The 20978-nt window shown below is 38.6% G+C and overlaps 1 protein-coding gene across 1 annotated transcript in view; it reads right to left on the bottom strand.

Annotated features, from left to right (window-relative positions):
• PPP3CA (protein phosphatase 3 catalytic subunit alpha) overlaps nt 1–20978 on the bottom strand; it is a 203264-nt gene that overhangs the window by 115251 nt on the left and 67035 nt on the right. Inside the window, exon 2 of the mRNA XM_061993547.1 lies at nt 5920–6120. Within this exon, the coding sequence (XP_061849531.1) occupies nt 5920–6120 (201 nt within the window). The remainder of the gene's footprint in view (nt 1–5919; nt 6121–20978) is intronic.

Genomic DNA, 20978 nt, shown 5'->3' with positions numbered 1-20978 from the left:
CTTGTTTGTTTTCCATGCTGGAATTCTATCTCAAACTGTTTCTAAGGTAAAACCTATAAAGAACTGTTTTAGTTTTAACTCTCCGGTTGCATCATATCATTTGCATGTGTGCCACAGCTCAATGCAATTTTAAATATTATTGTCTTTTTACTATAATGTGGGCAGCAATACTTTTACTGGTTTGTCTTAGCATGGATCACTTTAGCTAGAAATTCTTGATGCTTACAAAGTTTAAACTTGCAAAACACTAGCAACCTACTAATAGTATTTTATGCTATCATGTGAGAAAAATTGAGCAAAGGAAAAATTTATGTGAAACATGAGGAAATGTTCAGGCCCAGAAGTTGTCAGCCCATGGGATAATGTACCCAGAGAAATCTGTAAGCCTCAGAGATCATAAATGCACATGCTGGAAAGAAAAGGCTTTCCCCTCTGTAGCTTTTATGGATCTATAATGCACCTAAGGTTTACAAAGGTCACCAGACTTGCTGCAGTTGTTCCCACACAAGCTGTTCCCCAGATGCCTACCATCTCTCCACTCCCACCACATTGTAGTGTCCCACCTAAAGACACTACAATGAAATTGCAACAGGGTGTATTCCCCCCTTAGCATGCACAAGATTAGTACTTATATATATGGAAACAACATACACACCCTACTTTACATTATGTGATGCAAAGGGAATAGCAAGGAAGGCTCTGCAAGCAACAGTGGTTTCCTTGCATCTACTTCATTAGCAAATGCAGGAGCTGCAAAAAACAGGACCATTAGAGGTCAAGGAAAAGACCTACAGCTACTTGAAACACTTTCTACACTGCGACAATAAGCTTTTATTCTTTCTTCATCCAGTGCACTCCTATCTTCACATACCAAGTTGCACCCATCTTACATTTTAGAGGCTTTAAACACAGGATAGCACGGGGCTTTTTCATGGAAGCTTGTGAAGGATTAGAACAAGACCATATGTGCTTGTTTTACCTATTTCCCTTTTTTTTTCCCAAATGAGGGACTGACAGATGCTGGCTCCTTTGCCTGCAGAAACCGTTATCGCTGCCACTGCTGGTGGTGGCAACCACAGAGACAGAATGAAGAACATCTGTACATAAGCAGCATTGTCGGTAATGTTCATATGTTACATAAAAGTACCACAAGCTAAAAAAGCACAGATTTATAAAGAATTATATGACTTAGGGTTTTGTATCCTTAGTTTACCAGAGGAAACTTGTTAATAATGGAAAGACACTAAACAAAAGGAGTGCATACTGAGCACACAAAATGAGAGATATCAGTTGTCACAAGAAGAAACAACTCATGTTAATTACGTTTAAAATAGATATCAACAACAGAAAAAAAGACTTATCTGAAGTGCAAACACACATCCTTTACAAGATTATTCACTTATGCAGTCATATATGCAAGAGATACCAAACTATTTTCATTTATGATCTGTAAATCTAAGAATATCATAAAAAAAAAAATCCCAAAGGTACAAACATGCAAAGACACACAATGATGGATATTGCACAAACATACCACATGGAATTCTAGGTCTACCCTGTAAGGTAAGTATGTAAATTAAGAAGGTATAAATTAAAATCACAAAAAAGTTAAGGTGGGAAGGTCACCTAGCACAACCTGCTCTACTCAAAACAGTGACAACTTCAAAATTAGATCTACCTTCAAAGCTGGAAATGGCTGCTGTCATCAGCTACTTTACTGTTTAAATCAAACTCTGCAATATGATCTTTGGGCTCTTGTATGTTAATTGCGGCATCTCCAGACTCATAACATTTTTTAACCTCTTGTAGCTAGCAATTTTTTAAGATGTTCATAGAATGGCAGGGGTTGGAAGGGACCTTTAAAGATTATTTATTTAGAGATTATTTATTTAGAGATTTATTATTTATTTATTTAGAGATACTTGTGCAGTTAGCAACTTTCAAGTTGTGTTCTTTACACTTGTGCAAAATCTGCTTTATTTACAAAACTGCTACAAAACACTAGAAAGCTAAAAGGTCCATTTTACAAACTGTGAGCCAAGCCAAGCAAGTCAACATTCCCATGAAGAATTTTAACAAAATTTGTTTTTCTGACATAACACATTCAAAAATTCAAAGACTTTTTCATTTTATAGATAACTCTGTAGCATACAGAAGTATACACATACAGTGCATGCAGACAAAGTTACTCATGCACTGAAGTTAAATGGACATGTGCCTGGCATGCAGTTAAGAGCATTCACTACTTAAGGACAGCAGATTTCAGATCTGGAAGTGAGTGCTTATGAAAACAAGCAGTTAATTAGTCGGTCATCATGCAAAGGGTAGTGTACATCACTTGCCCAGAATCATTCTATATACTAATGAACCTATATAATAAGGTCACATAAAGCTACTCAGGCAATTAGAAATCTGGCATACGCAACTGTTCTTTGGAGTATGCCTCCGGTAAATATTGGCACTAGGAAGGTTTGGAGATATAATTCCTTAGCCTTCTATTAAAAAAACCCAATTAAAAATGAGCCAATTTCTCCATGTGTCATCATACTGTTATGAACGTAAAACAGGGCTGGAAATTCTAAGGCTGACATAGAGACATCTTTCCTCTGAGCAACGAACAGCTGAGTTTTAGTGATACATCAGCTTTGTTAAACCCACAAGCTTAAGACTACATGCCTCCAAAACAAGAGGATATAGATGAAGAAGTTGGGAATAATTAATCTGTGGAAGCTGGCTCCTTGTTCCCTCACCCTCTGCACATTCCCCAGTGAATAAAGAGTGTCATGGACATTCTTCAAGGTGTTGTAGGCAACTTAAAAGCATCCTGGTAGACCAGGGTGTCTAGCTCACTTTTCCACACTAGAAATCAGATGACCTTACAATCCTTGTGCCAGCCCCTCACTGCTGCCAGTCACGAGACAGGTTACTGCTTCTACCACAGCTGTCACTCTGCAGCCAGGCCCACTCCACCATGTTCCCCTTTCACCTCGCAGACCGGATGCTTTGCCTGTCAAGTCCCAATATTCTGTGAACCTCTTGCTAATCTTCCTGCTTTGCCTGCCCAGCCAATCTCTGTTGTTTTCTTAGTTCCTTGGTCCCTGTCTCCCAAACTTTTCAACTCTATCCCATACCCTTGTCTTGAAGTCAAGTGGCCAGTGTCAACTAACTCCTTGATATCTGTTGAGCTGTAAACTATGCAAACATGTACAGATGTATGCAGTAAACAAGGAGAATTTGAGCTAAGGTTGCAAATACATTCATCAGTAATACTTCAAAAGGCTTATAACCTTGACAAATTTGAAAACAAAATGCACTAACTCAAAAGGAGAATCCCAGCCGTGCTTCCAACTAACGACAGACACGGAGTAAGTTTTATACATAAGTGCAAAATAAAGGATTGTGCATTTCACATTAAGGCTCTTTGCATGCCTCCCCCTCATTGTATAAATCATTTTCTTAAAATCCAGGTGTTCTATGTACCCACTTTATTTCACATGACTTTGCTTATAATCAGAATCCTGTTTTGTGTTTCTGGGTTGTTGTTTATTTTTTTTCTCTGAGGACAATTATATCCCTTAAAGTAGAAAAAAAAAGAAATTTCTAACTGAGGGATGACTGTACAAGGCTTAAAACCCCCAACTTTTCATGCTCTTTAACATTTACCAACTATACCACTGTACTAATCCACCGTGCTCTTACTTTAACAGTTATGCTCTTCTAGCTCTTCTTTTTGATAATCACCATCTCATTAACCAGCTACAGGGATATGTTTCTGAAAGATAAATGCATCTCCTACAAAGGATCTCATTTAATGATTTATGACTGTCACTCTTCAACAAGACTGCTAGCCATGTCTAAAATGTAAAATTTATTTGCTTCTCTATTAGTGGTTTTGTTTCTTCTTCCATGTTTGAAAAAAGCTTTCCTCTACTCTGCAGTTATTTCTTGATTGTCTGTATACCTTGCACTTTCACCACACCATCGGTCAATTGATATTCTCTTTATCTAGTCACCTGCTGTCATAGTACTCATACAAAGAAAATTGTCAGGCCCACAACATGCTTTACAAGCTTTCGCAACTTCCCCATCACAGTATTTTTTTTCCCTTTCTTTTGATAATCACTTTCATAACTCCATCTTTCATGTTTACTCATACAGAACATTAGCACTTCTCAGCTACCCTGCTAACAAGCATTAGGAGCCCAGCTTTCCTATGTTAGCTTAAAAGAAACCTGCGACCAGTTGGCCTCAAGAATGCTGCAGTATCACAATCCCTGCGTGAGAACAATTTCAAAAGCAGGAACAAAGGAAGATGTAGACTCAACTGAAAAAAAACCCAAAGACTTAAATTATACCAGTGTTACACAATGGAATAACCTTTGGGAGATTAATGTCCAAAATACAATTCCAAAGAATTCTGATACCTACCTTCAAAAGCATTTAAGAAATAATTTTTAAATAGAGAAAATACTAAACATGGACAAATGGAAGTCACCTCAGACGCGTCCTTCTACAGACTACCTCTCCCAATGGATATAAAAAAACCCAACCAAACCCCACCTCCCCCCAAGATCACATTAATAATAAAAAAGAAAATCCACAGAAAGGTAGAATTTCTGCCACTCAGTCATGGACAATGCTATTGCACATCTATGACTTTTTTTCATTTATACTGACGCATCAAAGAAAAATGTCTGTAAGACTTCACTTTCAGTCTGCTCAGGGGATCCTGTTATTCATCTTGTCTCCTTTATTCATCCATAAGCTGCAACATGATTGACATCTTTTCCATCAGAACTGTACACCAGCATGACAAGCTAATTATTGTATAAAAAATGATGTACATTACCTCTCCAGGTCAAGTTACAATCCCTTATTTAAAGTAAATTTTTCAAAATTACAAGCTTTAAAAACTCGTGCATCATTCTAGTCCAGACACTATGCTTTTCAGTTTCAGAGAAAGTTTCCTGAAAATGAAGGGTTTGTTACTTTTATGTAGTATTTGGTGAATGCTACCAGTACTGATAAAAAAGACTGATAACCCTTCTGCAGTAGGTGAACCTATTTCTTTTACTTCTCTCAGGATTCTCCAGAAACAGCAGTGACAAAAAAGACCTGCCTTCTTACACCAAGTTTTATAGTTTGATTTCATAGTTTAAGAGGGCTGGAATTAGTTATGTTTTGCCCCATAGCTAACTTTCTTTGCCACAGATTTATTTCTTGCCATAAACGCATTCATATCTGGTAACAACAAAACAGGGGAGAAGGCACATTACAGCAAGCAAATGCATTCATACATTCAGAATGCAGTCGGAGGCAGGAGACAATTAGAGAAGGAAATTCAAAGTATAAGGCATTTCCTGAGGATTAATGAGTGCGTGGTAGTGTTTGATAGTCAAGAGCGGGATGGGTTCTGCAGCTAGCACAATTCATTAATCCCCAAGGCAACACAAACTGGGGATTCTGCTAATTTTTTTTTTTTTATTCTGCACTTGTTATTTTCCTTAGCATTTAATTAAAATTTCCATTTACTCTGACACCATTGTTCCTTCAGAGCTTGACACTGTATGGCTAAACAGTGCTACCATGGCAAATTACATCTATAAAGTTATAGAATTAATACCTGGTACAAAAGGCCAGATAACTTTTCAAGTTCAAGAAAGTTTTCTCTTCCTAAAGACTAAAGGTGTTGTTTGCCTTAGAAACAGAAAGGGCTCAGCAGATGTGATTCTTTCCTCTAATTTACAAGCTTCTTGGTGGCCTCTACTATCCTCATAGTAGCAGAGAGAATCAAGTATCTGAGAGAACAAGTGACGTTCAAGCTGCCTTTCAGCTCCTCAGGAAGCCACGTACACTAATGCACTATTTAACATCTCAAACCAGCAGCCATCCCCTCCATCATCATAACTCCATACTAACCTGTGACCGGTGCATCTATGTCCAGCAAATTTTTTTCCTGGCGGAGAATCGAAGCTCCCTCTGTTATTATTCTCAAAGCAACGCTCTCTTCCAGTCTCCCTTCTTTCATAAGGTGTGCCTTTAAGATATCCACACGAGGTTTTCCATCATTATCAAATACTTCCTTAGCTGTGAGCCGGTGACTTGGAGGAAATGGGACAGCTGAGTGGAAAAAAGAAATAAAATCTGGTCACTTCTTACAGCAAAAAAAGACCATTAAAGAGCATGTGTTCTGCAGACTACATGATCCAGGTATACAAGAACAACTAACTTATGCTTCCAAAAAAATTGAGAGAATGATTTAGAACATATTTACAGATAGATACATTCAAACAGGCCCCTAAAAAAGCATGGAATAATAGAGAAAGAAGAGAATGCAGCTTAAACTGCTGTAGGAGCATTAGAGAACATTGATTTAACACTCCCTTCCATTAAGAGCATAAAATACACAAACAAGTGCAATATTTAATTACCATGCATGGACATGCATAGACACACTCCAATTAAAATGCTAAAATCCAAGACAGACTTCTCTCTAATGACTTGGGGTGGGGAATGGAAGATGCCTTCCCTATGCAAGATACATTTGAAGCCCACCAAAGCGTGCCTGGGCACCAAACAGACTACTCCAGCAAAGGCAGGGCAGAAGACGTATCAGACTCAAGTTGGAAATAAATGAAGAAATAGGTAGGTTGCCCTAGCAACATGGTAGCGACTAGTGAGCTACATACTACCTTCATGTAAGCTCTGAGGCACACAGCAAACTTCAGTGCTCCTGCTCTGAATCTCTTGTAACCAGCTGGTGTGAGAAGGCTTAGAAGTGATGCTGTCAGCTGTCAGGATGAGGCTGGATTGTCATCCCAGATTAACCCCCTTTTCCCTTGCAGTTCAATAAGAGTAGCATTAGGCCCAGCAGCCACAAGGTAATTTACACTGATCCCCTGCCACAGTTGCAGGAGGGTCACATTATTTGGGAGCTCTGAGTGGAAAGAAGAGGGGGCAACAGGGCTGGTCTCAGCTGGCTGCATCTGCAGTGCAACCCCATCCCTAACAAAGGGCTTGGTCACCTGCAGAGCGTCTGACTCGCAGCTCTCCCACATGATGACACACAAAACCCTAACACAATGGATCAACATATGCTAGCTTCAATTTTCTTCTCATTTCACCATCGATATACAGTCCACAAAACACACACATAATTTACAGTCCAAGAAAAGAACCCTTCACTTACACTACCAGGAGTAACAGAGTGGGTAATAACTTCACTTTGTGCAGTTATTTTCCATTGATATTTTAAATAAAAACATCTTCAGAAAATGGGTTTGTTTGTTTTGGGGTTTTTTTCTGGCTCAATTTCTTTTTGCTTTTCCAGGTCCAGTAGTCCACTCACTGAAATCGTGTGGAGAACACTAATGAATGTGAGTCTTTACAATACACTGAAGCTCAGTGTATTGTAAACTGGTCTCAGAATTAGACATGTGACAAAAGGGGAGAGGGTGAAAGTTTATTATGCCCTTGATACCACTACGATTCTCCTGAAGCAATGGCATCTACAACCAACAATGAAGTTAAAATAGAGCCCTCAGCTCTGGCAAGCCCTGCCAAAGATCAATGACTATTTTCTCATTCAATTGACTAGAACTCTTAGACAGCTTTAAATTAGTTTGTTTGGAACGGTACTTCTACGATAGGCAGACTGTTAAAGACCAAAACCTCATGCTGTTTTCACAACTACTGCCATTAAGCTTATGCCATGACAGTCACAAAAATGAGGCTGTATGCTCTGTCAGTCTTTCATATGAATCTATAGTAAACCCTTAAAAGCAAGACAGCGATGTTCGTGAGCTATAAACGATTCATTATGCAACAGTGAAAAAGAACAATTATTGCAATAAAAAGGAAACTCAATGAGAACTCAGCAGTTCTCTAGGCCTCTACCCTCTTCCTGCAAAAACAAAAACCCAGAAGGCTATCCTTCATTTCCTACATGAAGGAAGGACAGGGAAAAGTTGTTACTTATCTCCAATAAGTTTTGTTGTAAGAAGCATGTACAATTAGCTTTTATGTCTTTGCAGGGCAATCAGCTCTGTTCTTCCCCAAAGGCATCACAGTGTAAAAACCTATGCAGCATAATACTACTTTGAGCTAATGTAGGCTCATGGAATCATTATGGTTGGAAAAGACCTTTAAGTCCAACCACTGACATAACACTGCTAAGCCCATCACTAAAATAAGCCATGTCACTCAGCACCTCATCTATGCATCTTTTAAATATCTCTAGGGATGGTGACTCCACTACTTCCCTGGGCAGCCTGTTCCAATGCTTAATAACCTTCTCTGTAAAAACATTTTCCCTAATGTCCAATCTAAACTTCCCCTGGCACAACTTGAACCGATTTCCTCGTGTTCTATTATTCATTACTGAAGAGAAGAAATTGACCTCCATCTCACTACAAGTCCCCTTCAGGTACTTGTAGAGAGTGATCATGTCTCTTCTGTCTCCTCTTCTCTAGGCTAAACACCCTCAGCTCCTTCAGCTGCTCCTCCTCAGACTTGTTCTCCAGACCCTTCACTAGCTTTGTTGTCCACCTCTGGAAACGCTCCAGCACCTCAATGTCCTTCTTATAGTGAGGGGCCCAGAACTGGACACTGCACCGAGTACAAGGGGACAATCACCTCCTTGGTTCTGGTGGTCACACTATTTCTGATGCAGGCCAGGATGCCATTGGCCTTCTTGGCCACATGGGCACACTGCTGGCTGTCAGTAGCTTTCCAGTCATTCTTCCTCAAGCCTGTAGTGTTGCCTGGGGTTGTTGTGGCCCAAGTGCAGGACCTTGTTGAACCTCAGAGTTGGCCTTGGCATATCAATTCAGCCTCTCCAGGTCCCTCTGAAGAGCCTTCCCGCCCTCAAGCAGGTCTATGCACCCACCCAGCTTGGTGTCATTTGCAAATTTACTGAGGGTGCATTGACAATAGACTATCACAGTAGACTATACTATAGTCACAATAGATTATATTGTAGACTGTTACTATGGTAACTTCCATATATGTATGTATGTATGTTGAAAGGTGATTTTACATTTATAAAGATATACAAGCAATCAAACAAAAAGAAGCCATGAAATGCTACCTGCTGATTAAGAGGAACATACAACTTAAACCGCACCACTGTAAGAGCTCTGCAGGCAGATTTGTAACAAATATGTACTAGTGGCTAATTAAAGAAAAATGATACTATTCCAACAGAAGCTGATTAATGATTAATTAGCAAAAACATGAGCAACTGAATAGACCACAAATTGCATCTTCCATTATGAGCACATTAATTTTGTATGTACATATAAAGAGAGCTTCCACAGAAGAGCAACATAAATGGTCATGTGCATGTGTCAGTTAAACATGGTTCTTTCCTGGTATCACCCACAAATATCAACAAAAATGGTTTCATAAATATAACAAACATTTAACTTAATTTGCTTTTTACGTAACAATGTTACCATCTGAATACACAGGTATCCATCAGCTTCTCCACACCTGCTTGCTTTCTCACTTTTTTTAAACCTATGCTATAAGCATTTGCCACAAATAACTCTTCACCTCCCGGTGGCTTTGCCTTTATCAGAAATAAAACAGGGTCTTATCAGACAGCAGCTCCGCACACTGAACACACAACAGGGAAGAGCATGGAGCTGGGAGAGCCCATGAGGGAGAAGCAGGAGGAAGGAGGAGTGGCAGGGCAGATTGAACTGCTAGCATCAAGTTTCTCATCACAGCACATGCTCAAAGGATGTTTTTGGAAAAAGAGGTGGGAATGTGTATTAAGAAACGGCCATAAAAGAGGGAGAGACAATAAAATTTGCATATATTTTTAGGAAGCTTAGTGACAAATCCCACTACAAGATCACCAAACAAGAAAGACATCCACAGTTATCCATACTCTGTAAAACTTAAAGCCTAGTCTGTTCTCTAACTCCATTTACACTTACTTCTTTATATTGGCATTAAAAAAGAAAAAACAAAACTACACCTTACCAGTATTTCACCATGTGAAATACTACCCTGGTGGTTTGCTAGTAAAACATGGACCACAACACAGAGCAAAGAATCAAAGTTTTTAACCCTTTACCTCAGCCTGTCAGTAGCATCCTCCCAAGATCTAAAAACACCATTTACTGGTTTGTTTGTGTTTTTTTTTTTTTTATTTCCTTGTGACTTAAGGTCTTTTGAGCATGTTTCAGCAAATGGAGAAAAAGATCAACCTGCTATTTCACTGTTCTCACAAGCTCCTGCAAAATCCATCTTACCATTAACACAGCCACTGCAAAGGTCAGACACATCATTACTGTTTCTCTCAAATATTAAGCAGCTTCTCTAGAACAAATAAATAAATCATAAAGAGCTGTGCTTAATTAGAGTGGACCATGTGTGCATACATAAATAAAATACAAGCATGTGGCAAAGCAAGCATTATTTTGTTTATAATTATTTATAATTATTTAAAATGAAGCTGTACACTAAGTTAATACTCAGAGGAAGCTTCCTGTAAGAAAATCTACCTTTCATCAATATTCGAGTTCATTGCATATCATCTCCCTCTGTAAAGCTTGCCCTGTAATTTCACGTAACTTATGCTGTATGTCTGTATGTAACTGTTTATAGCACACCACACTTTGATCAAAAATAAATGCTTTTCTCTTTATTTGTAAGGAGAACACACGAGTAACTGTCATCATATCAATAACACAATGTAATTATTTTTTTTCATTTTGAGAAACATTTGCACTACAGCAGTGACCAGAGCACAAATTTCTACATGGGTTGACACTTAATCTACAGGTACAAAAAAAAAAAAAAGTCAGGTCCCTCTATGGCTTTGTTTTATTACATCTGCTTACTCATAACTTTCAGACTTGGTACACATAAAATTTTCCCATATCTCAGAAACTCCATCAAAACCATTATTTCTGAAAGACAGGAACATTTTTATATTTTTAATAGCAGTGTGACCTTAGAACTCTACTCCCATTTCACAATGTGGTTCCACACATGACATATTGTTGGGCATTTCTAATGAACAATAACATCCATATATTGGTGTACTCACTATTTAATCAGTCATATGTTTCTGTACCATGTCATGTCTGAGCAAAGCTAAGGTCCAGTGTACAGAGAGGGAGTCAAAGATTAACCTTTTGACCTAATGGCAATAGTTGAACACTATGTAACTCTGAGCATGTTCCTGCCTACAAATTTCTGCCTTACAGGGTTACAATGAACCAAAAGGGAAGGAATGATGAATTTCTTTTTCAAGAACACTATGTATTTCAGGTGACAGACAGGAACAAGAGGATGAGTCACTGTCATCCACATCTGCTAAGGAGAAGAGAGCAAAACCTCCCAGGCAGTGCAGTGCTCACCAATGCGGTGGGAAAAGGAAAAGGCACTGACAAAAACACCCAGCAACACAGGACATGGAGTTCTCAGTGACAAATAGCCTCCCCTACAGATTTCCTCAGGCAGCATGTGGATGACACTTTCATCTCCACACACAAGTTATTCAGTGACAGATTCACTATTCAAACAGGTTGTATCACTGGTACCTTTTATAACCAACACATTTTTTTTTTCTTAGCAGGTATTTTTTAGAAGTGAGAGTTATTTAGAAGACAAAATGTCCTTTCAATAAAACGTACTATAGTATTTATAATATACAAGTACTTAGGTTTTTTGTCAACTTAAATTTTATTACAGGAAAATATATTTATTCCTGCTAAAAAAAGCCCCACCAAACCAAACAACTATTTATATGTCAGCATAAGGCTCAAACCAAAATTTTCTCAGTGTAACTAAAGTGGAAGTCATGTTCTGATGCACCCTAACAAAAAACTATCAGGTTTCATTCTACATTAGCTACTGTCATTAGAATAGGCGCATGCCATACAGAGCCTGCCTGTAAACTACTCCTGACTCTGAAACATCATCAGAGTTATTAACCCCTTTCTTAAAATGCCACGCTTTTTTCCTGCCATTTTAAGACATGATGCATTTGAGGACTGGTTTTCACTGTGTCTGCTCACTGGATGGTCAAAGTGTCAGAAATTGAAATCTGGAAAATAAATCTACAATATAAAATAATGAGAAACTAGCAGGATTCCTACAGAAATTTAGCATTAACTTCTCCCCATGGCCAAGATGTTCTTGCAATGTAATCAGAAGTGCTCACAACTGTATTTGTTTGAAGACATAATCAAATCAGTGTCACTCAAGAGCAAGATCCATTGCTTCACAGAAAGCTGAGTTCCACTAGGCAAGCTAGTCAATACTGCATAAAAAACAGTACAGCAAAAAAAAAAATCAAAAAACCAAACATGCTGTTGCATGAAGTCACCTTAGGAATAGCATCTGTGAACCAAGTCAGGAGACAGAAGGGTAATTCCTCAACAAAGCCCACATATACCAAATTTAGAGAGAAAACAGTCGTGAGTTGTTTTGACAGATATCTCAGATGGCAGTACAGAAAACAGGCCATTTGAGAAGCAACAGTAACACCTGCAACCCAGAAACGACCATTATCAATAGACTTGTGATAAAAATGATATTTACTCAAGATCACTGACTTCTCTTCATATAATGGATGGGGGGCTATCTTTCTCAAAGAACAGCTGGGGGCAATAAAATCCATTACAACAGAGCTGCTTAACTGCTGTTGAAGTTGTTAACGGATTCTAGTCCTTGGTCTCATCACCAGAAGGTATTACCAGTCAGCAAGGAAACTGATTCATAGAAGACTGAGATGAGCCTTGCTAACAATTTCTTGAAGTAGGAAGGCTCAAAATAATTTTTTAAAAAAATAACAAAAAAAAAAAATCAAGATACATGTGATCAAATATCTCCACTCTGGTAACTACTTGTAATATCTTCTGACATTTCAGTTGGAACTGGAGAACACAACAGCAGAGACAGAAAGGCCTTAGGGAAGCTCTTCTAACTTTGGACAGAAGCAATCCTAGGAAGGTGTTTCTCAAAGGAAGGGCTATGTCAACTCTGAAGTGTCCTCAACATGTTGTCAAGTTGTTTCCACATGCTAAGGTACTTGATGAGGCCTTTTAATCAGTATGCTTCACCCCTTCACTCTTCACGTGAAATGCCCAACACAAAGCCAATCCATTCCTGCACACCGCAAGCAGTCCTTATGGAGCGTAACTGTGACACTTAAGGGAAGCAAATTCTTTACACAGATCACTTTTGCAGGATTTGAGCCTCAAACTTGCAAAGTAAAGATTAAGTCTCACTCCGTGTAGCATCTTGTTATTTCACAGAAGACTGCATCCGACTGGCTGCAAAGCCAGACTGCATATTGTGCCAGGAGCTATTTCGTTACCTCTCAACACTGTGGATACATTTTTGACAGGATCATCCCGTCTCAACTACCTCCACCATTTCAATGAGCATACAGGGATCTTTTGCAAAGAGATGAGTTGCACAGCAGAGACAAAGGGCAGCAAAAGTCACCATTATCTTGGAGTCACAGAATTGGGCTGAAATTCTGTCATTACCTGCCTGAGGTGTGGTGGGTACGATGGGTTGGATGCCAGGTGCCAACCTAAGACACTCTATTACTCATCTCCTCAGACAAAAGAGAGGAAAAAAATTAACAAAATGCTCAAGATAAAGGACAGGGAGATCACTTAACAAGTATAGCCACAGGCAAAACAGACTCAACTTGCGGAAATTAGTTTAATTTATTACCAATCAAATCAGAGTAGGATATTAAGAAAACAAAAACTAAATTTTAAAACATCTTCCTCCCCCTCCTCTCTTTCTTGAGCTGAACTTTACTCCCCATTTCTCTATCTCCTTCCTCCCAAAGGCAGAGAGACAAGGAATGGCAGTTTTGGTCAGCTTATCACACCCATCCTTCTCAGATGGGAAAGACTCCTCACACCTTTCCCCTGCTCCAATCTGGGGCCCCTCCCATGGGAGCCAATTCTCCAAAAACTTCAACATCGGTCCTCCCCATAGCCTACAGCTCTTCACAAACTGCTCCACTGTAGGTTCCTTCCACAGGTCCTGCACGGAGCCTGTTCCAGCACAGGCTTCTCATGTAGTCAGACTCCTTCAAGCACATTCATCTGCCCTGGCAGATGGGCTGCAGGTGGACATCTGCCCCACAGTTAACCTCCATGGGCTGCAGGGAAACCTCTGCTCCAGTGGTATCACTATCACTACTAGGCTTGGCCTTAGCCAGTTGTGGGTCTGTCTTCTAGCCAGCTAGCATTGGCTCGATCAGCCATAGAGGAAGCTTCTAGGAGCTTCTCACAGAAGCCACCTCCATAGCCCCTCACTACCAAAACCTTGCTATGCAAAGCCAATACATGTGATAAGACATTATTTCAGTATCCTCAAATTTGCATTCCTAATAGTGCCTTTTCAACAAAGTATCTGTTCTCTGAGAATTGTCACAATATTACACATTCCCACCACTTCAAGATTACTATGGTCATTTGGTGACATCCTTGGCCTTCTCAAAACTGTTGAGTAACAATTTTCTTTCACCCTTTAAAAGAACATAACTAATCTCTTCATAAACTCAGGTCAAATTATATTTCAAAAAGAACAACCATAAGTGTCTATGTCTTCTTAGGTCACCACACATACACAAATCCATTTAAAGGAAAACAAACTAAAAAAAATACCTACCAGTACAGAATTTCATGTTCTTTATATTTATCACAGGAAACCTTAAAAACCCTAAAGAAGAATTTACACAAAGGAGTTCTTCAAATGAGTTAAAACATTATTATAAAATTATTCTTACTATGGGTTCAAGTGATGAGTAATAAAACACACAGAATCCTGGACAAATACACAGGATTCCCTTGGTAGTTTGATTTTCATCTGGTGATTAGACTGATAAATATCCATCCTAACTACTAAGAACACTTTTATAATAAATTAAAGCATTGATCTCAGCAACACACAAAATTTACAGGATTACATTAACTGACCAAATCTAATTCTAATCTTTAATCATTATCAAACAATCAGTAATAAAAATGTTTTTCAGCTTCTCAAAAACATCTGACAAAAACAATGACACCCGGCTTTTACAGAAGAACTTTCACAGACAGCAGATACATTAGAAAGCACACCCTGAGAGAACCTAGGAAGAGGTACAGGTCAAAAAGGGGAAGGGAAGGAGGTATACTTTAAGTGATTTGCATGAAAGAAGTGCTTCATAACTCAAAGAAATGGGTCCATTTGAAACATTAAATTGTAAGTTATTTACTAACAGCATTCCCAGAGTATCTTTTGACCAGCTACTGTAAAAAAAGCAAACAAATTCTACCAGTCTCACATAGCACAATGCAACATGAGTCCCTATAAAATATTACAAAAGTATACTCTTTCCCTGCATTTAAGATCACACACAAGTATCTTTGACCCTTAATATCCTCTCCTGTCCACACTTTGTGGATACAAACCCAACTGCAAAATAAAATAGAGAGGAAAAATTCAGTTTAACAGGAAACATTCCCAGTTAGAACCCAACACATACAGTTAAAACTGGAAAATATGATCGTAGCTTCCCGGCCTCATCGGCAAAGTTTGTTTTCCTACTTAGTGTGTTACACCCAAGTTTTTCCATAGGCCTCCAACTGCATACTATCAAGTTTTGTTTTCATTAGCTTTTGGAACAGAGAACAATAATTACCCAGAGTTTAAATTCCTTTATAGGAATAATTCATTTCGAAAAAATAAAGTCAGGGAAAAAAACCTGTAACAACGGAAAATACCAAAGGTCTTCCAAGACTAGATAAGGAATCAGGCACACTCCTCCATCCCCCAAAATACTTGAGTGATGGATAATTTCTTTTCTACAGTAAAATTTCACTATTGTTCCTAACTGGAGGCAATTAGAAAGTGATTGCATGTGAAATAATTTTTTATCTAATGGGAAAAAATAATCAATTCTAAGATCTGAAAGTAATAGATTCTAGGATCTGCTTGATACCTTCAAGTATCAATACAGGCTTATAGCACCATTTTCATCTGGCTGTCTGATTCAATCTACTTCAGTCAGCACTACCAAATTTCAGTCTCATGTGGCAACAGCTAAAAGGAGCACTGCAGACAGTTCCTCACCTAGAAAATGAAGTCTTAATTAAGACGCTCTCACACCTTGTGATTTATACTTGTAAGTATAATTGAGTACCATTAGCTAGTTTGGTTAGAAATCACCTAAGCTTTGAGCTCTACTCAAAGTCTCCAGTGACAAGTGAAAGGGCAGAAAAGCAAACATTCTTTCCTTTCCAAAGTTGCTCCAATCAGGACAAGGTTTACATATAATGAAGACCTAGCTCCCAAAAATTGACTTCTGTGCACAGTCTGATATGAGTCACACAAATTTCTTAAGCCCTCAAAGGAGAGAAGAAGCAGTGCAGGTAAAGCAACCTCTATTTGCAGATAATCTGTTTTCTAACACTGCTTAAATGTCAAATTAAAGAAGTTGCTCTGCTTAAACGTCAGCCTGCAGAAGTTGCTTCCTGGAACAAGAAACACCAACTCACTTCTTATTGCTTAAAGAAAGTCAAGAAGCTATTCACCAGGAAATGGAAATTCCTGATAGCATTAAACAGTAATCCTTTAAAAATAAAAAATTAAACATCTTACACTTTAAGTTTAGGATGTGTTGGCATCTGGCAATCAAATAACTACCCAAAGACCCTGCAGCTTACAAGGGAAAAAACAAGGGAAAAGGGACACTACCAGAGCTCAGTACTTTATTGCCTGTACCTTCCAAGCTCTAAGCTGCTAATGCTGACCAAAGAACTTGTAAGTAGTATCTTTGAATTATGTAAGCTTTAGCTTATTTTAATTTTGTTTTTAAAAGCAAACCATGGGGAAAAAAACAAATGAAAAACCCAAACACCTTACCTAAGCTAATCAGTACGTGAAGAACATTTAAAACATTAGTGTCTGACCTATTCCACGTGAACTAAATAAAAAAATCATGCTGATCTCTAAATAGAAACCTGTTTTATTATTTTACTGGTCATGACACATGTAGTAAGTAGCAGATCTACTCCAGCACTTCATAAATCAGTCACACTAAGCCAAAGCTGTATAAATTAAAGTCTTACAAATATGTGTATGGAGTAAGTGCAGCACGAGTCAAATTAACCTCAAAAGCTAGTTGAAAATTGCAGTTGGTGGGACTTTCTGGGGTTAGATTTTGTTTGGTTGTTTGGGGTTTGGTTTTTTTTCCCCTTCTGAATGGCTTTGCTTCCTTTAGAACCATTTTTGCCTTCAACAGAAGTTTTAAATCAGCAAACTTCTGCACAAGTGAATGTATACTGACTCATACTGGTTTATGATGTATGAGGAACTGGCCACGGTCTACACATGCTAGTGTGAGAAACAATTTCAGAATTACACTAAAACTGAAATCTGCTTATTCAGCCATAATCATATAGACAGGAAATACAATATAGGCATTAAAAAAGGCACTAAATTTTGTAAGAAAACCTATTTGTGCCAAGTTACACCTATTATTGATCCTATAAGAGCCTTTTCTTGTTCAGGGGTCAGGTCATATATCTGGAAAAATAGCAACACAGAAAGGCACTAGTCATTTTGGGGTTTTTTGTTTGTTTTTTCCATCTGCAATTTAAAGGACAGACACCAACAGTCTTCACTTTGAATTTATGTAGATTATGACTTAGGGATGTACACATTATGTTACACAGTCATATTTGAAAAAAACTCACAAATCAAAAAGCAAAACCACCACAATCTTCACTGAATACCCAAAGACAGTTAAATCACTGGCTTCTCCTGAAACTGAACTTTAATCAACTCAGAATATGCTCCGCACAATTTGTTTCATCTTGCCTGATACTGGAGATACTGCTTGCCAGTTCAAACTAATGCTTCAGTTGAAATGAGAGAAATTCAGCCTGTCATTTTCAGAAAGGGGATGAAGCAGGAGGCAAAGGGTACGTAAGATTTCCACAGGCCCTGTAAGTGATGTTGCCTTTCACTCACAATGAAGAGTATTGAAACCCCCCCAATACATTGTATGAATCAATTCCCAACAACTTATTCTTCTCACAACATGCTCAAAGAACTAATTTTCTTGTGACTACAGTTCTCATAGATCAATACTAAAGATTATGGACCACATTCACCACTGCGCTATGCTGCTGTAATGCCATTAAACAAATGTTATTTCTAATCCAGCATTAACAGATCACACTGTGACCTCTGAAACTGGGTTCAGCCTTATCTCGATGTCTAGATAAAACTTGACAAAATCAGTGACACTGGCATCAATCTGAAATAACATGGCTGTGAATCAGCCCTGGTATTTTTGTCTGGTTTTCATGGCTCGCCTCCACTGGCGCTTGGAAATTCTGTCTTGGACTTATCTCCAAAGCATAGTTATTTCCATCAGCTAACCTGGACTGCTGTAGAAAATTGGTTTTATTTCAAAAATAACACATACAGGATTATTAAAAAAATAACTATTAAAAGGCAAGTTTCTGTTCATTGTACCATTACATACTTTAATAGGCATCTATTTTTTTAACTGTTGTCCTGGGTTTTATCTGGGTATATGTGGCAGCAATAGAGTTTCAAAGCCCTCAGTTTAAGCTTCTAGTCCTGTATTTAAAAGGATATTTAATCCAAATCCTCTTTTTCTTTATTAAAGAAGCTTTTATATTTTTTGTAAATCATATCTTCCCTCAAATCTCAATTGCTGCATAATAAATGTGTCGGATAAAAATAAATCTGTCTAAACTTACCATTTTGCTGATACTCTCTGAAACATCCTGTTCCTAAGCAGAACACTAGAGTTTTAAAAAGCAGCTTTATGAGGCTATGAGAGAATCAAAGATCTGTGCTTCATTCCCATGTCTCTTGTGTACAAGCAATTTAATTTTCATTTGCTGATGACTACACCCACAGAGAGACCTTAGTGCTGGGCGCTCAGTTCTGTCATCCACCAGCATCTGTTAAGCACAGTGGCTCTGTGAAGGATGCCTGCATGGACCAGCACAACACAGTAGGACTTAAAGCTTTTTTTTTTAAAAAAAATTAAGCAAATAAGCAGTTACCAGAGAGAAACTACAAGAAGACTCATCTGATAATGGTGACATGGAAGGAGGCCGTTTCAATCACATCTCTGGTCTCAGATCCCTTCAAGCAGAACAGGTCACCATTATTTCAAGCTAAGATCAGAGGAGATTTCACTCACTTCCCTCAGCGAAGTGCTGTGGCTGAGACACTTTAGGTCAATACTATATCCCCTTCTCTTGGTGGACATATCAGTTACAGAGCTGTCCAAGCTGAGGTTTGTCCTCTCCCCAACCCTGAACAAGTCCACAATATTTTTCCAAAGAAGACTAAAAAGCCCAAGATCAGATGGGAGGGGAGGAAATGTGGCACTGCAGCCTAGGCAGATGCAGGCACAAGGGAAACTCAACTCTTGCATTCTGCTCCACAGATTGCGTCCACATTCAATGTTCAGTGGTTGCTGGACAGAAAAGATAGCTTCATCTGTCCTAGGGTCAGGAATTTTGATGGCAGCATTCCTCTCCTTCATGAACAATTTTCTGTGGTCCTAAAGAACCTGAATGTTTTTTATGCTAAGCAGTTAAATTCTCAAGAAAAGCTGAGGAAATTGTCTTTTCCTACAGGAAAGTAATAAATTGTTAGTGCACCTTCCCAAAAGGTGAGAAATTTTACTCCTCCTTGAACTTGAAAGTTTTAATTAGACTGGGATGCAGGTATCACTACAAGATTAAAGGGGGAGAAGAGTGGAAGGACAACTCTGCAAGTTACTGATGCAGCATGGCAGGACTGTAGTGTGTATACATTTATAGGGCTTATTAATAATGACTATTAAGACAACTAAAATTAAGATGTTTTCTATATAAGGAACAGTAAAAAACAGAAGTGGGGAACAGGATGCAGGTGGTCTAGCATAGATCTCAAGTCAGGTTTCCTGTAAGATTTGTGCTTATATATGAAGTAAGCACTAATAGCCAGAGAAAAATTCACAGATGCTACTTCTCATAGAAATACAAAACCAGAAGCATTCACCAATGGATAAAGCTAGCCTACACATTTTCACTGGTTCTTAATCTCTGAAGACTATTTGCTCACTGTCATATTAGGAGATGAGCTTATCTGTAAGGTTCATCAGAAATTTTTTATTAAATGACCTTAGCAACAAACAGGAATTTATCCACCTGAAACATTACTATACTGACATTACTGATCTAACTAATATAGCAACCTACTCCATTATTACCACAATGAAGCAAAGCAGCATAAAGCAAAGCATGACCCAGGGAAGCAAGTCATAATTATAACCTAGCACCAAGAAGCCATACAGCATATACAGCCTATGAATGTAGCACTTGTTTTTTCCCTTAAAGAGAATGCTATGTTGCTCTGTTCAATGCATTATTTCATTTCAGCCTATCAGCTTGTGTCAAGGAAAACAACTCTGACTTAAGTGGAACATGGGACTGTTTTTATTTAAATATCAAGGAACTAGTTCCTACTACTTGTAAACGAAAGAAGCATCTTTCCAAGACCGCAGTAGCTTCTCACACTGAAAAATGAGTTTGCATTAAGCATACAATAAAGACCTGCAGATAAAAGGCTTGCTTCACAACTCCAATGAGGGGGCACAAGGTGGCATGAGCCCAGAGAATTCACTAGTTCTTGCTTCACGCAGATCTCCCCACTGGTGCAACAGAGGCAGAAATAAGGATTTGTCCTGACTGGAAGAGGTTAAAGACTTGTTGGCCAAGCTTAAGGCTCATAAGTCAATGGGTCCTGACAGGATACATCTGAGAGTGCTGACGGAGCTGGTTCATGTGATTGCTAAGCCTCTCTCCATCATTTTTGAACAAGCATGGAGGACAGGCAAAGTGCCTGAGGACTGGAGAAAGGCCAATATCACGCCAGTCTTCAAAAAGGGCAGGAAGGATGACCCAGGAAAC

The sequence above is a fragment of the Colius striatus genome, chromosome 3 (assembly GCF_028858725.1).
Source record: "Colius striatus isolate bColStr4 chromosome 3, bColStr4.1.hap1, whole genome shotgun sequence".
In the NCBI taxonomy this organism is placed as follows: domain Eukaryota; kingdom Metazoa; phylum Chordata; class Aves; order Coliiformes; family Coliidae; genus Colius; species Colius striatus.
The sequence above is the reverse complement of the archived record's forward strand: the minus strand, read 5'-3'. Positions and strand labels throughout refer to the sequence as shown.